Consider the following 16,358-nt stretch of genomic DNA (forward strand, 5'->3'; position numbering starts at 1 on the left):
TTAAATTCACCTTGTCTAACCAACAGAATACTTTTCTGCATTTCTGAGCTATGTAATCTACTGCTAACACATAACTGAATTTAAGAAGCTTTAAGTTTACTGGCATTTATGCAACATCATACCATTCACCAGGTACCTATAATCTTTTTTACTGACTATGCAAAAAAGTACTAAAATGAGACCCACCCTTCTGCTTTCCTATTTGTGGAAAAGCTGCATAAAGACATATTGGGGTTCTCTGCACAAAGCCAACCTTGGCTTCAAGCGTATTATAAAAGAATGTGCGTCTTTTTAAAACCAGAGCCATACTATCCCTATTTACTTACTAATTAGTCAAAATGATTTTAAAATGTTACATACACTTCATTAAAATTTTCTATTGATGTTGCAGGTGTGAAAACATCTAGTAATCCGATAACCTGAAAGACAAGTGAATTGCCATGTTATTTTTAGAAGCATATAACACACCATATAACTGCTATCAACAGCGCTTAGAATTTTTGGTACAAAACTTGCAAACACTTGACATGATCATTCTGGAAACTTAGTAAAACCAGCATACTAAGTGGTTTGTCCAGGGATAGACTCAGCTATCTCCATAACCATTTTAAAAATATATGAATTACAAAAAGTAGAACAAGGCTTCAGACAATCACAAATCAAGCTAGGAGAAGTAATGTCTCACTACAGAAAAGCTGGCATGTGGTTTGTACACTTGTTATACTTAAGATTATGTGCAATTTCACAGGTTTTCTTGTTCTGTTTTTGATAACTTTTTTAGTATCCTTTCCCCAGGATATTTTTCAATCCACTGTGTTATATTCAGGCCTCAGTTCAGCAAGTTACTTTTAAGCACATGGATAATCCCAGCGAAATCAACTAGTTGTGACATAAATTTAGACAACTACTGAGTTATTTGGAGCCTGAAGTTTTCCTGTCTTTCATCTGGATTAACAGGTGAATTTTTTAAGAAAAGTATATTATATTATCATTAATTTCATTGAGAGTATCTGCCCTTAATTTCTCAACAGAATCCAAATTCAGCAAAAGCAGGTTTGAGGTACTTTTTCCTGGACTGATGTTTCAATAACATCCAATATTAGAGAGCAGAACGCTGTACTTTAGTTAGAGAAGAGTAGGACCACTTGCTTTGAATTTCATTAGCTGGATCTTCAAGACCTAATTAGATCATTTTTCCACAAAAAGGCAGCCTTTCCAATGACTTCTCTAAAGATAGCTAGGTCCAGGTATCTTGGGTAGCCAGAAGAGAGTTGTATATACTTTTCAAAGAAGACTGTACCTAATTGAAATTTAAGTCTATATTGCAAGCTTTCATCTTAAAAATCAGAAGGGAAAGAACTAACTCTTCACTTACGTTTTCATGCTTCATGTGCTTAAGTAATCTAAGCTCTCGATAGGTCCTCCTTGCGTGAATAAGTGACTGAAAAGGTCTTGAAAGCTTTTTTACTGCCACCTTCTGTCTTGTTTTGGTATCATAAGCTGAACTACAAGAAAAAAAGAAAGCTATATTGAAAGCACGTTCCAGGCACGCATTTCAAAGCTCTCCACTGCCTAAACATCCCAAAGTTCACTGGAGAAACTTACGTTCTGTGGTGATTTTTACTCCCTCCTTTGCCATCATTTACATTTTAACTCATGGATTGCAACTGGGAGAGCTAGTCTGCAGTAACCATGAGGATTCAACTATCGCTCCCCTGTTTTTCACCTAGCAAATTACTAACGCTTATTATAATGTTTAGGAATCCCACAGGTAATCCTTCCCCATCTGGCAGGAAAAGTAACCAAAGGATTAGCTTCATTAATGCAGGTCTAGCCTCCCTCTCCAAATCAAGACTCTTTGGGAATACTAGGATTCAAATTCCGGGTCTCAGTGAACAAACTGGAGCCTTTAATAATTAGAAGAATGCTGCCATTGTGTCTAGCAATATTATGTCCAGTGAACATTTGCTTGCTCGAGGATAATGCCATAAGTCTGGTATCACATTAGAATTTTGACATAGCCAAGGCCATACACATTTCCTCAGGAAATACCAGTAACAAATGAACAACAGGTATATGTCATGAACTTCAGCCCACAGATCCTGCAGACACATAGCATGTGCTTAACTTTATACATATGGAAATGCCCTGCTGAAGAGGACATTAAGTACAGATGTGACTATTTGCACAAAAAAGGAGACCATTTTTCTGAACATCAGAAAGACATGACAAGTGTAGTAACCCACAAATAAATACTGCCTTTATGTAGCACAGGAATAAAAATGATGATATTTTGCTTCATGACACTACAAAGTACATTTACAAAAAGATTCAGTCAGCTACCTTCTCTCATTAAGAAAATAATTTCTTTAAATTGTTGTTCTTGCCCATTATATTAAGACACCTGTAAAATGCCCTGTTTAAAGTCTGGATAACACAATCTGCAATTGCTAGCAACAGCATTAATAAGCAGAGATGAACCTTCATACATTTATCTGGCAGAAACCTTTTGTGGAGTTACAAAACATTGAAAATTAAACAACATAAAAAAATGCAAGCAGCATAAGATGACAATGGTTGACAGTAACTAGATGGTATTAACTGCCTATTATTAGTGTTTTAAACACTCCTGGAAACTGTGGCAAGAGACACCTGCTAGAGACAAAAAGCATACATCTTGCTGGGAGTAGCTCCCAAACTAATACACTGATCCTATAATCAGCTTCACGTTGGTGGCCCCTGCACATACTTGGTGCTTTACCAAAATCATGGAGAGACAAGTGAAGAGCAGAGAAGAGCATTTGCAGACGGTTAGAAGACAAAGAATTGTTTTTAATGAGAAGCAACAAATGGGTAGTTAGAACAGAATGACATCCAAAAGATGATCATGACCCAGTTATCTTAGAATTCACTGAACCTCTGAGAGGGCCAATGCAGAGCATAATGCAGCAATGTTTTATTAGATAAAAACAGAGTAAGAGGAAGTATATTTAATCAACAAGTTTCTTGCAGGCACCATGGAAGCAGTGAATCACTCATGAGATAAGTTAAATAGATAAGCAGATTACTTAGCTAGTTTCTTGCAACCATCACAGAAGTGGATCTTCAGGGATGTTTTAAAGGTGTAGAGGGTTGTGGCTTTGCAGAGCACCTCAGAAAAGGCATTCCCTGAGCAGAAGAAAGCCAGCATAGGAAGTGGTAGAAGACTAGTATCACTCTGAGGAATGGATGGAAGGGATATGTTAAAGAGACTTGTTCTGACGGTAGGGTTGGGACACAGGACGTGAGGACACTGTGTTACTCAAACATGTGGAGAAGTTCAAGGAATGAATGGTGTAAGAAGAACTGACAATAGAGATATCTTAGATTTCATATGACTGGCCACAGAGAAAACATGAAGGTTGCACAAGTAAGTCTGAAGGAATAAGAAGGAAGCCAGTGCCGCACTATTAATATAACAAAGATCAGATATAATTGCATATGTGCAGTCCTGGCCAATGAAGCCAATGGAGAGGACCACTAGTCTCAGAAATACCTACTCTCTACATATGTTCTAAGTTAAAGCTTTTTTTCCCCAGTGAAAAAGGAAATGTTTATACAGGCAAATAAATACCATTGACCAACACAGCCGCTTAACATCTCAACTCTGCTGGTAATTCACAAGCTTTCCCACTCATGCTTGCACCAGTTTATGAAATACTGTGTATATACAAGGCTAGAAGGAATTAAGTTTTAAATCCCATTATCATGATAAACATCCCTCTCCTCCCACTTTTAAGGTCAGATGTAGGTTTTAGTAGTTTAAAAACTGCTAATCTTTTAGATGGATTGCTTTTTACTCTCCATACAACTCAGGACTGCAAAGCTTTCACATGGTATAAAGCACTATTTTTTAGCTTCAGTAATTCTTATGACAGCAGCTCTTTAGATCCAGGATGGAAGCAAATCAGGAGAGAGAAAAAAAAACAAAAACAAAAACAGCAACTCAAGTTCTGGGAATTCTAATGAGAAATCATGAATCTAAGCTGAATAGGCCAGGAACAGACTTTAAATGAGTTCCTTCACAGTCAAGAAACTGTACAAAAGAATAATCAGAGCCAATGCCTTCAAGTTTTTTCCTTGTCTGGCTTCCCATCATGACAATCTAAATTACTAATACTAAAACATCCAAAATACAGATTTTGTTAACCTCTTTCTTTGTTCCATTCAAGAATGAATTGCATCTGTGATATCTCTGCTACTGTCTCTGTGGTCACTTTTCATAAGCAGCAAGACATTGCCTGCATTCCTCCCTGTGTGGAATTACATGTTTGCTCTTATTTCAGACTGAGTCTCTCCCTTTTCCTATTATATCACATAGCTGCAATCGGAGTTGTGTCCCTCATAGTCGCCTGAGTAAACTGTTAGGTGGTGGGATTAACTGTTTCCCCTTTCTGTGTGATTTCCCCAAGAGCATTCAGCTTTTAGATGGGATCCCTGGATAGCACATCTCTGGTTCCAGTCATGGTAATTCTATGGGCTCACCTGTGTTTAGCATCTGCAGAAACCCTTCCTTTGGGGTCCTGTGAGACCAGCTACTGAATAAAATGATTCAAAACAGCTTTCTTCAAAACATGCTGTTTAACCAGTCAAAGGCACGTTGTTATTAAGAAAAGGGGTTAGAGGCCCTCACCTTCTCTTACCCTGCATTACACTCAACTCACATACTCCCTACCTCTGAACTAAAACTGGAGAGAGTTTCTGTTGGTCTCCTGGTATTTGCACTGTCTCACAAACAACTGCTGACAACTTACAGCTCCTTCCTCTTCTGCAAGGAATTTTCTACTGCTGTGGGTCCTTTGGAGCACAGGCTTCAGCTTTGGCAAACCAGCTGTGTAACACTGACTTATATCTGGAAACAAAATCATCTTTTTAATGATTCAGCTATTATTTTCTAAGTTTCTTTGAAATTACTTATTCTGGGGTGTCTTATTTCTAATTATTACATTACCTCATGTAGCCAGACAGAATAATACTACAGAGATAAACTTTGATGCTTGTAAAAGGCTATCAACTCCCATCTCTAAAATATTCTTTACTATTTGCATTTCATTTGTTGTACGCCGTGACAATAAGTGACTTTTAAATTGCATATTATCATTTAGCATTTCTGATTTACTATAGAGCAGTATGCTCTAATGCCTCAATAGTAAATGGGAACACCACTTTAGATAGAATTCCTATCATAACTTAAAAAGAAACAATTCTTACTATTTTCTTACTTTACAAGGAAAAGCTTTGTAATAGTCTTAGCATCAGATTTTTTAGATATGATCATTCTTGACCCAGAACCCTTGGCAGTTAGGACAGACATTTTCTGCTCTCTAAGTAAGATCAAGGATGAAACAGCCATTACTCCACTTACAGTGATTTTGACACAGACCAGAGGACTTTGCTTAGTGTAATTTTCAGTCATTGCTTAAATTAGACAGATTTTTTCAGTGTTGTCAACTCCTGTATTTAACATTTCTATTAATGTTCCACTAGATGAAATAAGAATCTCTACTTACATACACATTCTATCAGTCCTCAAGGTTTCAGAGAAAAGTTTGAGCATAGGAAGGTAATGCAGTCTGAAACCTCAAAAGGCAAAAAGCACAGGATTTTAAAACAATCTCATGCCAGCTTCATGACTTTGATGGGGCATGGATTTTTATTAGCTGATGTTTCTAAACACTGCTGTACATAAAGTCATTTTCCTGTAGTTTCCATGGAGAGGTTATCTGTTATGGTTACAGATCAGTGACACTGGACAGACAAACCATTTCCATGGACAACCATCTCTCAGATCCTGCAGGTTCCTTGTGGATCAGGAGCATACTATTCAGCATATCTGTTGGACTAGAGCTGGCCCCTCTACTACCTAGTGCATCCCTGTACTTCCTAGGCTCTGAGAAGGCTTATTACCTGGGCACAGCTAGTAAAAGCACATACAAAATGCCTGGAAAAAGTTCAACTTGAGTGTAGTGTTTGATCTAATAAATTCTCTTCATTGCAGGAGCCCACTCAGGTCTGGCTGATTCAAAATGAAGGCAAGACACAAGCTGATGCTATGGGTTACCAGTCTTGCGTGTCTGCAGTGAACTGCCATTTTTTTCTGCATTACCTGTATCAGGTGGTATTCTGGACCGCATCACCCCAGATAACTGCAAGGCTTGGTTGTCTGCAAAGTGTGATTTTATGTTTGTGGAAGTGCTGTATCTGTCCAAGTAATTAGATATGCTTATTCTAAATCAGAGCTTCATTTGAGTAACTGTAAACATACAAAGAAGAGCTAACATTTCCAATTTATTTTATACAAATTAGTGTCCCAGCCTGAGAGGCTTTCAACCCAACATTGCAGGTTTGGTAACTGTATGGACACACTATACCAAACTTGAGAAAATGCTGTACAAGTGGATCCTTAAATTTAGTCCTTGGGGCAATGATACTGTGTCTAAAGGTTACCCATATCGTTCTAGGCTGCTATTTTTATTTCCTTCTCTGCAGCACAAAACCATGATTTCTCTACTTCACTGCTTAACCCAAGGGCCACATTCCTGCAGAACGTGCCAACCTCTTGCATGGCAGTGCAAGGAGAAAAAACAAAGAAAAGAAAATGCAGTTCGTGCTTGAAACATGGATTCGCATGGGCTGAACTCTGCTGATTTTGGTAAGAAAGAAAGTAACATCTGGAAACCAAAAGGGAAAATACACAGAATTTCTGCCACATATCTAGTACAGCCACAACTTCGAGCACTTATCTAGAGACCTGAGTATCCATTCATGTACCTATTACCTCCTTTCATCATAGGAGATACACACCTACCTCCTTGTGGCCCAATTTCCCCTTGGGTTTTAACATCCTGACTTCCTGAGAAAAACAAATAATGGCAGCAGAAAGGTGTATGTCAGCAAGTACTGGGGGGAAAGGAGGGAAGAGAGGTCAACACATAGAGAACCTGATCATTGAGGCAGACTGCCTTTACTGCACTGTGCATTGGCAAGTAAATCAGAAGAAAGGAGACACACAAGAACCCTGTCATGGGACATTTTCGAAAGCCCAGTCACACCACCCAATTCCTCATAACTGCAGTGAACTGACAACTCTTTTTACATCTCATACGAATGTCACAGGAGTCAATGAAAGTCATCGCATGGATAACATGGGTTTTGGTTCGCAAGATTTTGATTGTTATCTGTGTCTTCTGGGTCCTCGCCAGGATCTTGGATAACTTTTTTTTTAGTAGTTCTTTTAGTGGGGCCTAGTTTTTTATTGAGATACAGAGTAGTCTTAAAAAAAGCACATGTGGCATCTATCCAGTACCAGAAAATGGACCATAAGAGCTATTGGCAGTGCAGCAAGAGCACAACAGAACATGGCTGAATCCCAGTGCCAGCCACACTAAGCTTAAGCTAAGCAGCAAAGTAAACCCAGGAACCGTTTCATTTGTTTCTTCTTTATAAACACTTTGTTATTTTATGCAAGTTCAGGTTGGTGATTTCCTCCCTCTGAAAGTTAGAATTAAGGTACAGAGAGCAGACTGCTTTGTTTATGAGATCTCACAAATCATGACGGGTATGTGCATCAGAAGGGATCCATAAAGAAAACTAAGAAGGTAATATGGCAAAGGGTGGGCGGATAAGTCATGGGCAGCTCTGAAACAACTTGTTAATCTCATTAGAGGAAAAAACCCTTACTTGATGATAACAAGTTATTGCACTGTAAAATTATATCTTATCACTTAGATATTATTCCAAACACTATGCTGAGCACTAGCATCACTTGTTTTGGCTTTAGTACAACCACTGTCAATTATCTCAGATTAATTTACCACTGGATCTGAACACAAAAGTACAAAATAACTGTTACATATGCCACATATTTGTTGCATATCTAACACAAAAATAAGTACATATTTTAAGCAGACATTGAAAAAATACTAAAAAATAATTGTTATCTATATGTTTATATAAATCCATTACCAATCTTCTTTTAGTATAACACCATGATAATAATAACGCTATATCTGCCTCTGAGTCTACCAGCTCATTTTTTGTTTTCTGGTCTGTCTCTTACCTCTCCACATTTACTTAAACACGCAAATAACTTTACAGAGGACTAATCACACTTCTGTAGGGTAAGTTATAAACATTATAGTTTAAATCAGTGAGAGTGCTATGTTTAGAATTACTCTTGTTGAGAAAAACATACAGAAGCTCAGGGTCATAAGCTGTTAGTTCCCTCAGTGTGTGTAACCAACTCACGGATACTAAAATAGCCATGCATTTTAGACAGCCTGTAAGGCCCATGTTGGTATTCAAACAAGAAAAGCCATCATCTACCACAAAGCCAGTACACTGCTTATGAAAAACCTACTCTATTCAGCATTTAATTGAAAAAGACTGCCAGGTCGTTACAAACCGTGAGCTTAGAAGCTACAGCTACAAATGCTAGCGCTCAATCTGGATATGAAGTTTAACGTGAAAAATATTAGTGCCTTCAAATACATGCATAAACCTAAACAGGCATAATCTCACTTACATTATTGCTCTTCTTTCTCCTATTCCTCCACTCCCCCTTGACATTTCCTTTTTTCAAACTGTACAATGGCCAAAATGTTAAATGATAGCACGTCTGTTCCCAGGTCATGTAAGGGTTTTGAAACTCCTCCACACAGGCTGTATGCACAGAACTAAGGTTTTTGATACCAATTAGCTATAAGGTCCTGAAATTGCAAACAGCTCCTTGGGAAGCTTTCTTGAGGCAGCCTATCCTGAAGACTTTAAGGTTTCAGGAACAGGGACTATACGTCCTAGACTGTGTGTCCAGCTGCAATTGTGATCAGGAGTGACAGCAGGAAAGGAGGAGTAGAGGCCTATGCCGCTGCAATATCATGTGGTCAGGCAGGTGAACTTTACAACAAATGATGATGCAGTAAGGATGGCGGAGACCGTCTGCAGAGGATTTTTACTTAGCTAATGTATTCCTACAACCAAACAGAAGGCCATAATTCTACAACTTTTGCTGCATTTCTGCCACAACTGGTTCATTCCTCAAACCTTTCCCATCTCCTGCTCCTCTTTCTTTCTCTAAAAAAGATTTCACTAATTCCTCCTGAAAAAAGCAGCAAAATACAAAGTCCTCACATGTCATGTCTTCTTGAGCTTGCCTTTTCTTCTCCCTTCTACAACTCCTTCTGTCAGCTCCCTCACACATACCGATGTCACTGGCTTAGTGACAGCATCCTACCTACAGATCTCTGTCACAGCTATTCTCAGCCCATCTTATCCTTCTCCATAACCACCTCCTCCCTGATTCAATCTTCTTCATTAAAAGAATTCTAACTTTCATTTTAAATATGAACCTTGACTCCACTAATTACCATTTGATTTCCTTTTCCTTTCCAAAGTCAATGACTATGCTGTTTCAACAACTGGAAAATATGCAAAATGAAACTGGACAAAAGGCATTACGAGCAAACCAAATCCCATCCTAGTGCTCCAAAAAACCCCCACCCTCACTGAACTCTCTGGTGATCTCTCTCTGGCCAATGCTCTTCCATCTTCTTCCCTCTTTGATCTGTTTTTCACGCATTCTTGAATTCTTGACATCCTTTAGCTTTGTACCTGCAAACCCCATTGCAACTTCATCCCCAATAACTATTTCATCATATTCCTCTGAGGGTCTTCCTCACTCTGCAATGTTTTTTGTTGCTACATCCATATTCATCTATTCATTCTTGTGATGCTGCTGTAAAGATCCTTCTCCTGACTTGTAACTTTGACCATGTGACCCCTTTTTACTCATTGCTACTCCATATTGCAAGCTCACTTTCAAGGTCTTGCTTGTAAGTATGATTATTACATTTGTTCACTCTTACAAGGCGTCCTGCCTCTGAGCAGATTCGAATGCCTTCATCTCTCACCCAGTTTTCAAAGTGTTTGAATAAGCTCAAAACAGACTCCTCCTAAATACCTGCAAAACAACTGAAAGTCTTCAAAAGTTTACTTCTAAAAGATGCATACCAAAAATAGACAGCTTCTAATGGATCTTGGACAGCAGCTAAGTGCTACGTTAACAATACTGTTCGATGCAATGTTTCCAATCACATATTACCATAACTATATTTAGGATGAAGTTTAGTCCCTGTATTTGTGTTGGAAACGAGACCTCATGCAAAAAAGGCCAGGCCCAAAAGGGACGTCCACTGAAATCAATTGGCCGTATGAGTTCAGGATTCTGACTTTAGCTGTATAGATCTCTATAAAGTCATCAGTTTTCTGATGTATATACATAGAGGAAGTGTGGATTATTACTATGCTAAAAGCTTATCTAAGCATTTACCATTTAAATAAGCACACAGTGTTACAATGATACATATCATAATTCCAGTAAGTTGATGTTTTAGTTGAAAACAAATACTTCATGTCACTATAGTTAATGAAAAGGTCCCTTTAAAAAACAGTAACATTCAGAAATCATCAAGTAAAATCTTAGCTCTGGAATTGTTCTCTTTTTCAGTCAAAGACAATTTATATGAGTTTTTAAGAAACTCCACACACTGCTGATTTGTCTCAGCACTTGTTTAGAGGTTCTTAATCTGAAAAGGGCAATATCAGTAATCTTAGGTCTCATTCTTGAAAGACAGAATGCTCAAATATTTGTGAGTTACAGGCCTACCAGAAATCATAGGATTGGGTGGGATGGGGGAAAGAATGGGTTAAACTTCAGAATTAAAGTTTACCGCTTCTATTTTTCCACTTGTACTTCCTTAAAGTAAAACAGAAGCCTAGAAAATCCCCAAGATTTTTACATAGGATAAGCCAGGATAAAAATTTAATGGATCTTAAGTATGCACTTAAAGTCAATGGGATGTAGGGACCTGTTTAAGTGCTGCATTGAGTGAATGATTTAAGGCAGACTATGCTTACCTGCTTTCCTGAATTTAAGCCTGTATTATTACGGTCCAAGTTAGCAGGATACTTTTTTTAAACATATGTGTTTTTTTTTCTTTTTTTTTATTGCATGATGGAAGCCAAAAGGTAAGGAAAAAACAGCACAGAGAAAGCACTATTGATGCCAAAGAAGTTTCTGTCCAGAAAAAAAGCTCTTGCCTCACTTCTGTTAATCTTGCAAGGTATTTTCTCTCCAAAGAAAGCAAAAGAGAGATTTTCAATATGCTAATGAGAAACAATCTGTTGGAGAGCTCACAGGGAACATGCTGCAGAAGGCAAAGGCACGATTAAGTAGGTTGGAAGGCAATTTACAAAAGCTGGCATGAAAAGAGGCATACAGGCTTTAAAAAACAAAACAAAAACCTTTTGCTATGTGTGTTATACAATTTGGGGTAAATAATAAAAAAAAGTCTTTAAGGAAAAAAAAAAAAAGATGAATAAATGACTCCTTCTGAGTCCCTTTAATCTATGGTGGTGCTAATGCCAACTCCCAAAGGAAGAGGCTTAGAGATACAAAACTATATTGGATCTGCCAAGGTAATACGGCTGTAAGGCAGAGATGCTGCAGGCCAGAGATCCAGTTTAGAAGCAGTATGACCAGAATAGTTCAGGGACTCAAACACAGCCAGAATTATCATTTAAGAGGTACAGTCAAGAGGGACAAGAGTTTAAAATGCAATTTGACCTGAGACCAACTCAATCCTTTTTTCTCTAGGCTTGAAACAAAATAATGGTAGATGAAAATTATCTTGTGAAAGTCAGTTTGCTTGCTTCCCATCTAAATGGCCATCAGCTTAAATACTGCCCTTAAAACCAAAAGTATTTCTAAAACTCACAATTAGCAGGGACAGCATCTGCTCTACAAAAGCCAACCAACCCTTTGACTTCAGTGAGAGATAAATCCTACCTCAAGGTTGAAAATTGTGCAAATGTATTTATTAACAAAATTTTAAATTAAACTATTTAATTGAGTTTTGGCTCAAGTTAAAATAGTTTTCTATTATTAAAAAAATACAAGTTGAAGAACAAATCAATTGCACGAAAAGAAAACGCCTCCAAATAAAACATGTAAATTTGTTATTTGCCATTATGCAAATAACCTTTGAAAAAAACCAAAAGCTGACAAAAAAATACTGCTGAAGACTCTGTTGATCATTTTAAACATAATTAACCTACCATATATACACTGTACTTTCACAGGGCTTGAAGCTTTTTCTAAATTCACAAAATCTGATCCAACAGCAGCAAATGACAGAATACCCACCAACCTGAATGGCTACAGGAGACAATCCAGGTAAGGAAGACCTCTGCAGAACTGCAGACCTCTCTGCAGAAGATATTTGCACGGTATTTGGCATTATGCATGTACCTGAAGGAACAACTTCACAGTTCTCCGTGTGGTTCATATGGATGCTAAAATGCAATGCCATTTGACAGTGTGGCCGAGTCCTTTCAAGGATTTCCAAGAAGGACTTTTTTTTATGATATGTCATAAAAAGAGTGAGAAAAGCAGAAGTCTTTGCACTGAAGAGGGTCTGTATTTTATACATACTCCATATTTAAATAAAAAAGAAAAATCTACTGGAAAGCACTGCACTTGATATCGATATTATTATGTTGACTTTGAACTGCATCCATAAAAATGGCAAGCAGAAGATAGATGCAAATATTTACATAATGTTTCTTTTTAACAAATATCACTTTAGTTGCACAAGTCTATTAGATGTGACTGATAATTTACAGTAACAAAGGGAAAGACTACAGAAGAGTTTCACTGAGGCAGAAAAAGATTTGTTACAACAACTTTGTCCCTGTTTCAAAGCCAGTGTTTGGACTTCAGGAGTATGGCTTCTATTACGCAAAATACCTAAAAATTTACAAATACTTAAAAAACTTAAAAATGTATTTAATGCCACTGTTTTCCATAAGACTTAAATAAGTTTTTAAGTATGTTACTGAATAGGAGTGCAATTATTCACAAAAGCTATACAGCATATTACTCAAGGGAATGACTGTGTCTCCTGGGTAAGGCATGTGCATATATAGAGAGAAAAAAAATCAATTTCAATAGACACTAAAAATAGATAGCTTTTCTGAGACGTAGGTAAACCTTTTCCTCACATTCAAGCTTTTGCTTGAGTTTATAGTTCATTGATGTTAACAGGACTATTAATGTAGAGTAATATTTTATTACTGTAAGCTGTTCTTAAACATGTATTTTAAAGTAAACCTTTCCCATGGCTTCTTCCCTATATTTTATATCTCATTTTCTACAGATATCCCAGTTCCTCCTATCCCTCACTAATAACATACTAGGATTTCCTTGGCTCCTCAGGCAGAAAAGAGGTAAGAAGAATAAATTAACAGCACTACCAGAGTAAAATTAAAAAAAAAAAAAATCTGTGCTTCAAGTGAACCACCACATGTTTTCATTTCCATCACAAGTTCTCAAAAGACTTGGCATCTCATTACAAAATTTAGCAGAGTAGGTTTTCACCTTGAAACTATTTAAGCATAAACAGGAAAAGTAATCAGAAATGCAAGTTTAATTAGGAAATTACTGTACTTCTCATGCCGTATATCCTGCCCCAAGTTTGCAAAACAACAGAGGAGAAAGAAAAGTTTATAGTCTTTATTAATCAGGTCCCAGTGAAACTATTCACAACAACTGGATAAACACCGGCCTATGCCCCTGAATTACAATGCCAGTATTCACACAGTATTTCCCTAGAGTTCTAACCTGAAATAATAAATAAGAGAAAAATTCCAAGATACTAGTCCTGAGTGTTTCTGCTGATTGTTGGAGGTTTATATATATATATATTTGTATTCCTATTCTTACATATAATTGAGGCATTTCACAGAGCTAGAAAAGGAAATAAACAATAAGAAAGTCCATAAATGTTCTCTAGCATGTGACTACAAAGAGAAAAAAGTGAAAACAACTATTCACAAGTTTAGTCAACTGCAAAAAGTTAAGAAATTCTGAAGAAACATTTTTCCTATAGTTGTACACTTCATTAAAGGCCCATATAGATTGTTTTTTCATTATTCCACTTGCCTAGCTTATAAAAGAATCACGATTTTTTTCAGAAACCCCTTAAACATTACTATTATTTCCAGAAATTGATTCAAAGCTTTTATAAGCATAGTGAAGCATGCATCAAATACGAAAACAGCAGCTTGATCTTCCTGTGCCAGAAGTTCCCGAAAATGCATACTTGATAAGCTAATTGTTAAAAAGCGGAAACATTTTATGATAAGCAGCTGTGATAAACCCCTGCGCAACACTAAGAGTCCAAAGTCCTTTGGTCACGCTCCGTCCTAATTTGCAACGCTACCGAAATCACCTGGTAAAGACTGTCTCTCTTTCGCACCAGTCTGCAGGTGGACTCGTCCGACCTGCGCTCTGTGCACAAAAGCGAGCCGAGCCCCTCTCCTGGGCTGCTCCCAGCAAACGCCGCCAGTTCCTGAGCATATAATTCACCCTCACTCCCTGCTCCCATGAGGGCGCTCCCGCTACCCCGCTCGCCAGGAAGCACACGGCTCCCAGACACCCGGGCAGACCTATCATTATCGCAGCGAAAAAAAGGGAGCGAGCGAGCTGCAGGTGACGCGAGGGGCTGCAGACGTGCAGAGGAGCGAAAGGCTGCTCAGGCAGCAACACGGCGGCACCGGACCGCCATGCCCGCAGCCCCACCGCCGCCTCCCCATCCTCCCCCTCTCTGGGAAGGGAGAAATGTTTGTTTCCGACTCAGGCACACAATGACTGTGCAGGATTCCTGGCTACGGGGCAGTTCTCACTCAACTACAAGCGGCGGCAAGTGATGAATGGCCGGGTGACAGGCGGCTGCACCGCGGCACCCATTTCCACGAAGCTGGAAATGCTGCCGCGCGAGGTGGGAGCCGTTAAGCCGACGGAACGGCCGGCGCGGCGCGCGGAGGGCAGCCCGCCAACGGCCCCCGGGCAGCGGCGGGAAGGCCGGCGCGGCAGGGGCCGCCCCCCGGCGGCCGCCCGGCCCGGTTGCCCGGGTTACGGCGAAGCATGCCCCGGCCCCAGCCGCGGCGGGGGCAGGGAGAGGCGCGCGGCGAGCCCTGCTGCGTGCTGAAAGGAAAGCGCCCCGCCGCTCCGCGCACCAGCACACGCGCGCGCCCCTCGGCCGCCGCACGGGGCGCCCCCGTCGCCGCGGGGCACCCGCCTCTCGGCGCCCCCCGCGCGGACCGCAAGCCCACAGGTCGCCGCCGCCCGCGCGCGGGCCTGCCGGCTGCCCGGCATTGTCTGCCGCGCGCCCTGCACCCGGGGGCGGCTGGCGGAGGGCGCCGAGGGGCCCGCGGCGGCGCCGCGCCTGCCCCCTGCTCCTGGCGCGCAGCACCTGCCGGCTCCCGGCCCCTCTCCCCGCCCCGCACCTACCACACGGAGCCGTAGGCGCCGGAGCCCACGGGCGTGAGGTTCTGGTAGCGCTGGGGCACCTCCCACACCGTCTTGTTCAGTTCCTGCCGGTAGAAGCCGCCGCGCTCGGACATTTTCGCGGAGCCGCTGCCGGCAGCAGCAGCGGCAGCAGCAGCCGCCCCTCAGCCGGGGCGGGGAGCGAGGCGGGCACGGCCGGCGCCGGCGGGGAGGAGGGACCGGGCGGGGAAGGGGAAGGGGAGGGGAAGGCGGGAGGCCGAGGGGAGCCGGGGCGGCGGGGAGAGGCGCCCGGCGCGCAGGCCGAGGTGCCCCGGGGCCGCCGCCGGTGTCTCAGCCCCGGCCGCCCGGGCAGGGGAGAGGGCGGGGGGAGGAGGGCGACGGGCGGCAGCCGCCGCGGGGCCGGCAGCCTCGCTGCTGGGGAGGTCGCGGGCTGGAGCAGCGGCGGCCGCCACATCGGCCACCGCTGCCGGAACATGCCAGAAGGAGCCGGCACCTGCCCTGCCCACGCTGCGGCCGGCGGCTCCTCTCGGCGGGGCCGGGCCGGGGCGGATCCGGCCACCTAGCTCTTTGCCGGGGCATTCCTCACGCATTTTTAAAGCCTTGTTGCCTCCTCTTTTATCTTGACACAGTCACTTGAAGCTCTCTGTCAGCCTACTAGATCCCACTCACCTCGGGTTGTGGGGGACCCATGACAAAAAACTGAGGTGGTGAGTCTAGACTGGGCTCTGTTCTCACACAGTGAGTCAGGCATCTCCTGTGGGACGTGCGGGGCAAGTCGCAGCCCCCTCTTTCGCTTTGACAGAGGTCTTGCCAAACCTCTCAGTGTTACTGGGAGTCCCCTGATACCTAGAATTTCCCCATAAAGCATTAGCTGCTGCATACATTTAATAATCTGAAAGCTTCCACTTTCAGTCCAGGAAGACTCTAGCCCTCAGGATAACAGAGGAGAAATCTTGAAAATACGAGCTTTAAA

General features: G+C 41.3%; 1 protein-coding gene across 4 annotated transcripts in view; it reads right to left on the reverse strand.

Moving 5' to 3' along the window:
* MAPK11 (mitogen-activated protein kinase 11) overlaps window positions 1–15,609 on the reverse strand; it is a 36,371-nt gene extending 20,762 nt beyond the window's left edge. For 2 of the 4 annotated variants that reach the window (XM_064506535.1, XM_064506529.1), the window contains exons 1-3: window positions 15,389–15,609; window positions 1,376–1,505; window positions 361–419 (exon numbers count right to left, since the gene is read on the reverse strand). In XM_064506535.1, coding sequence (XP_064362605.1) covers window positions 361–419; window positions 1,376–1,505; window positions 15,389–15,501 — 302 coding nt within the window. In that variant the 5' untranslated portion in view covers window positions 15,502–15,609. The remainder of the gene's footprint in view (window positions 1–360; window positions 420–1,375; window positions 1,506–15,388) is intronic. The other 2 variants (XM_064506540.1, XM_064506544.1) reach the window with 2 other exon arrangements.
* Window positions 15,610–16,358: the final 749 nt, after the last annotated feature.

The sequence above is a fragment of the Dromaius novaehollandiae genome, chromosome 1 (genome assembly GCF_036370855.1).
Source record: "Dromaius novaehollandiae isolate bDroNov1 chromosome 1, bDroNov1.hap1, whole genome shotgun sequence".
Classification (NCBI taxonomy): domain Eukaryota; kingdom Metazoa; phylum Chordata; class Aves; order Casuariiformes; family Dromaiidae; genus Dromaius; species Dromaius novaehollandiae.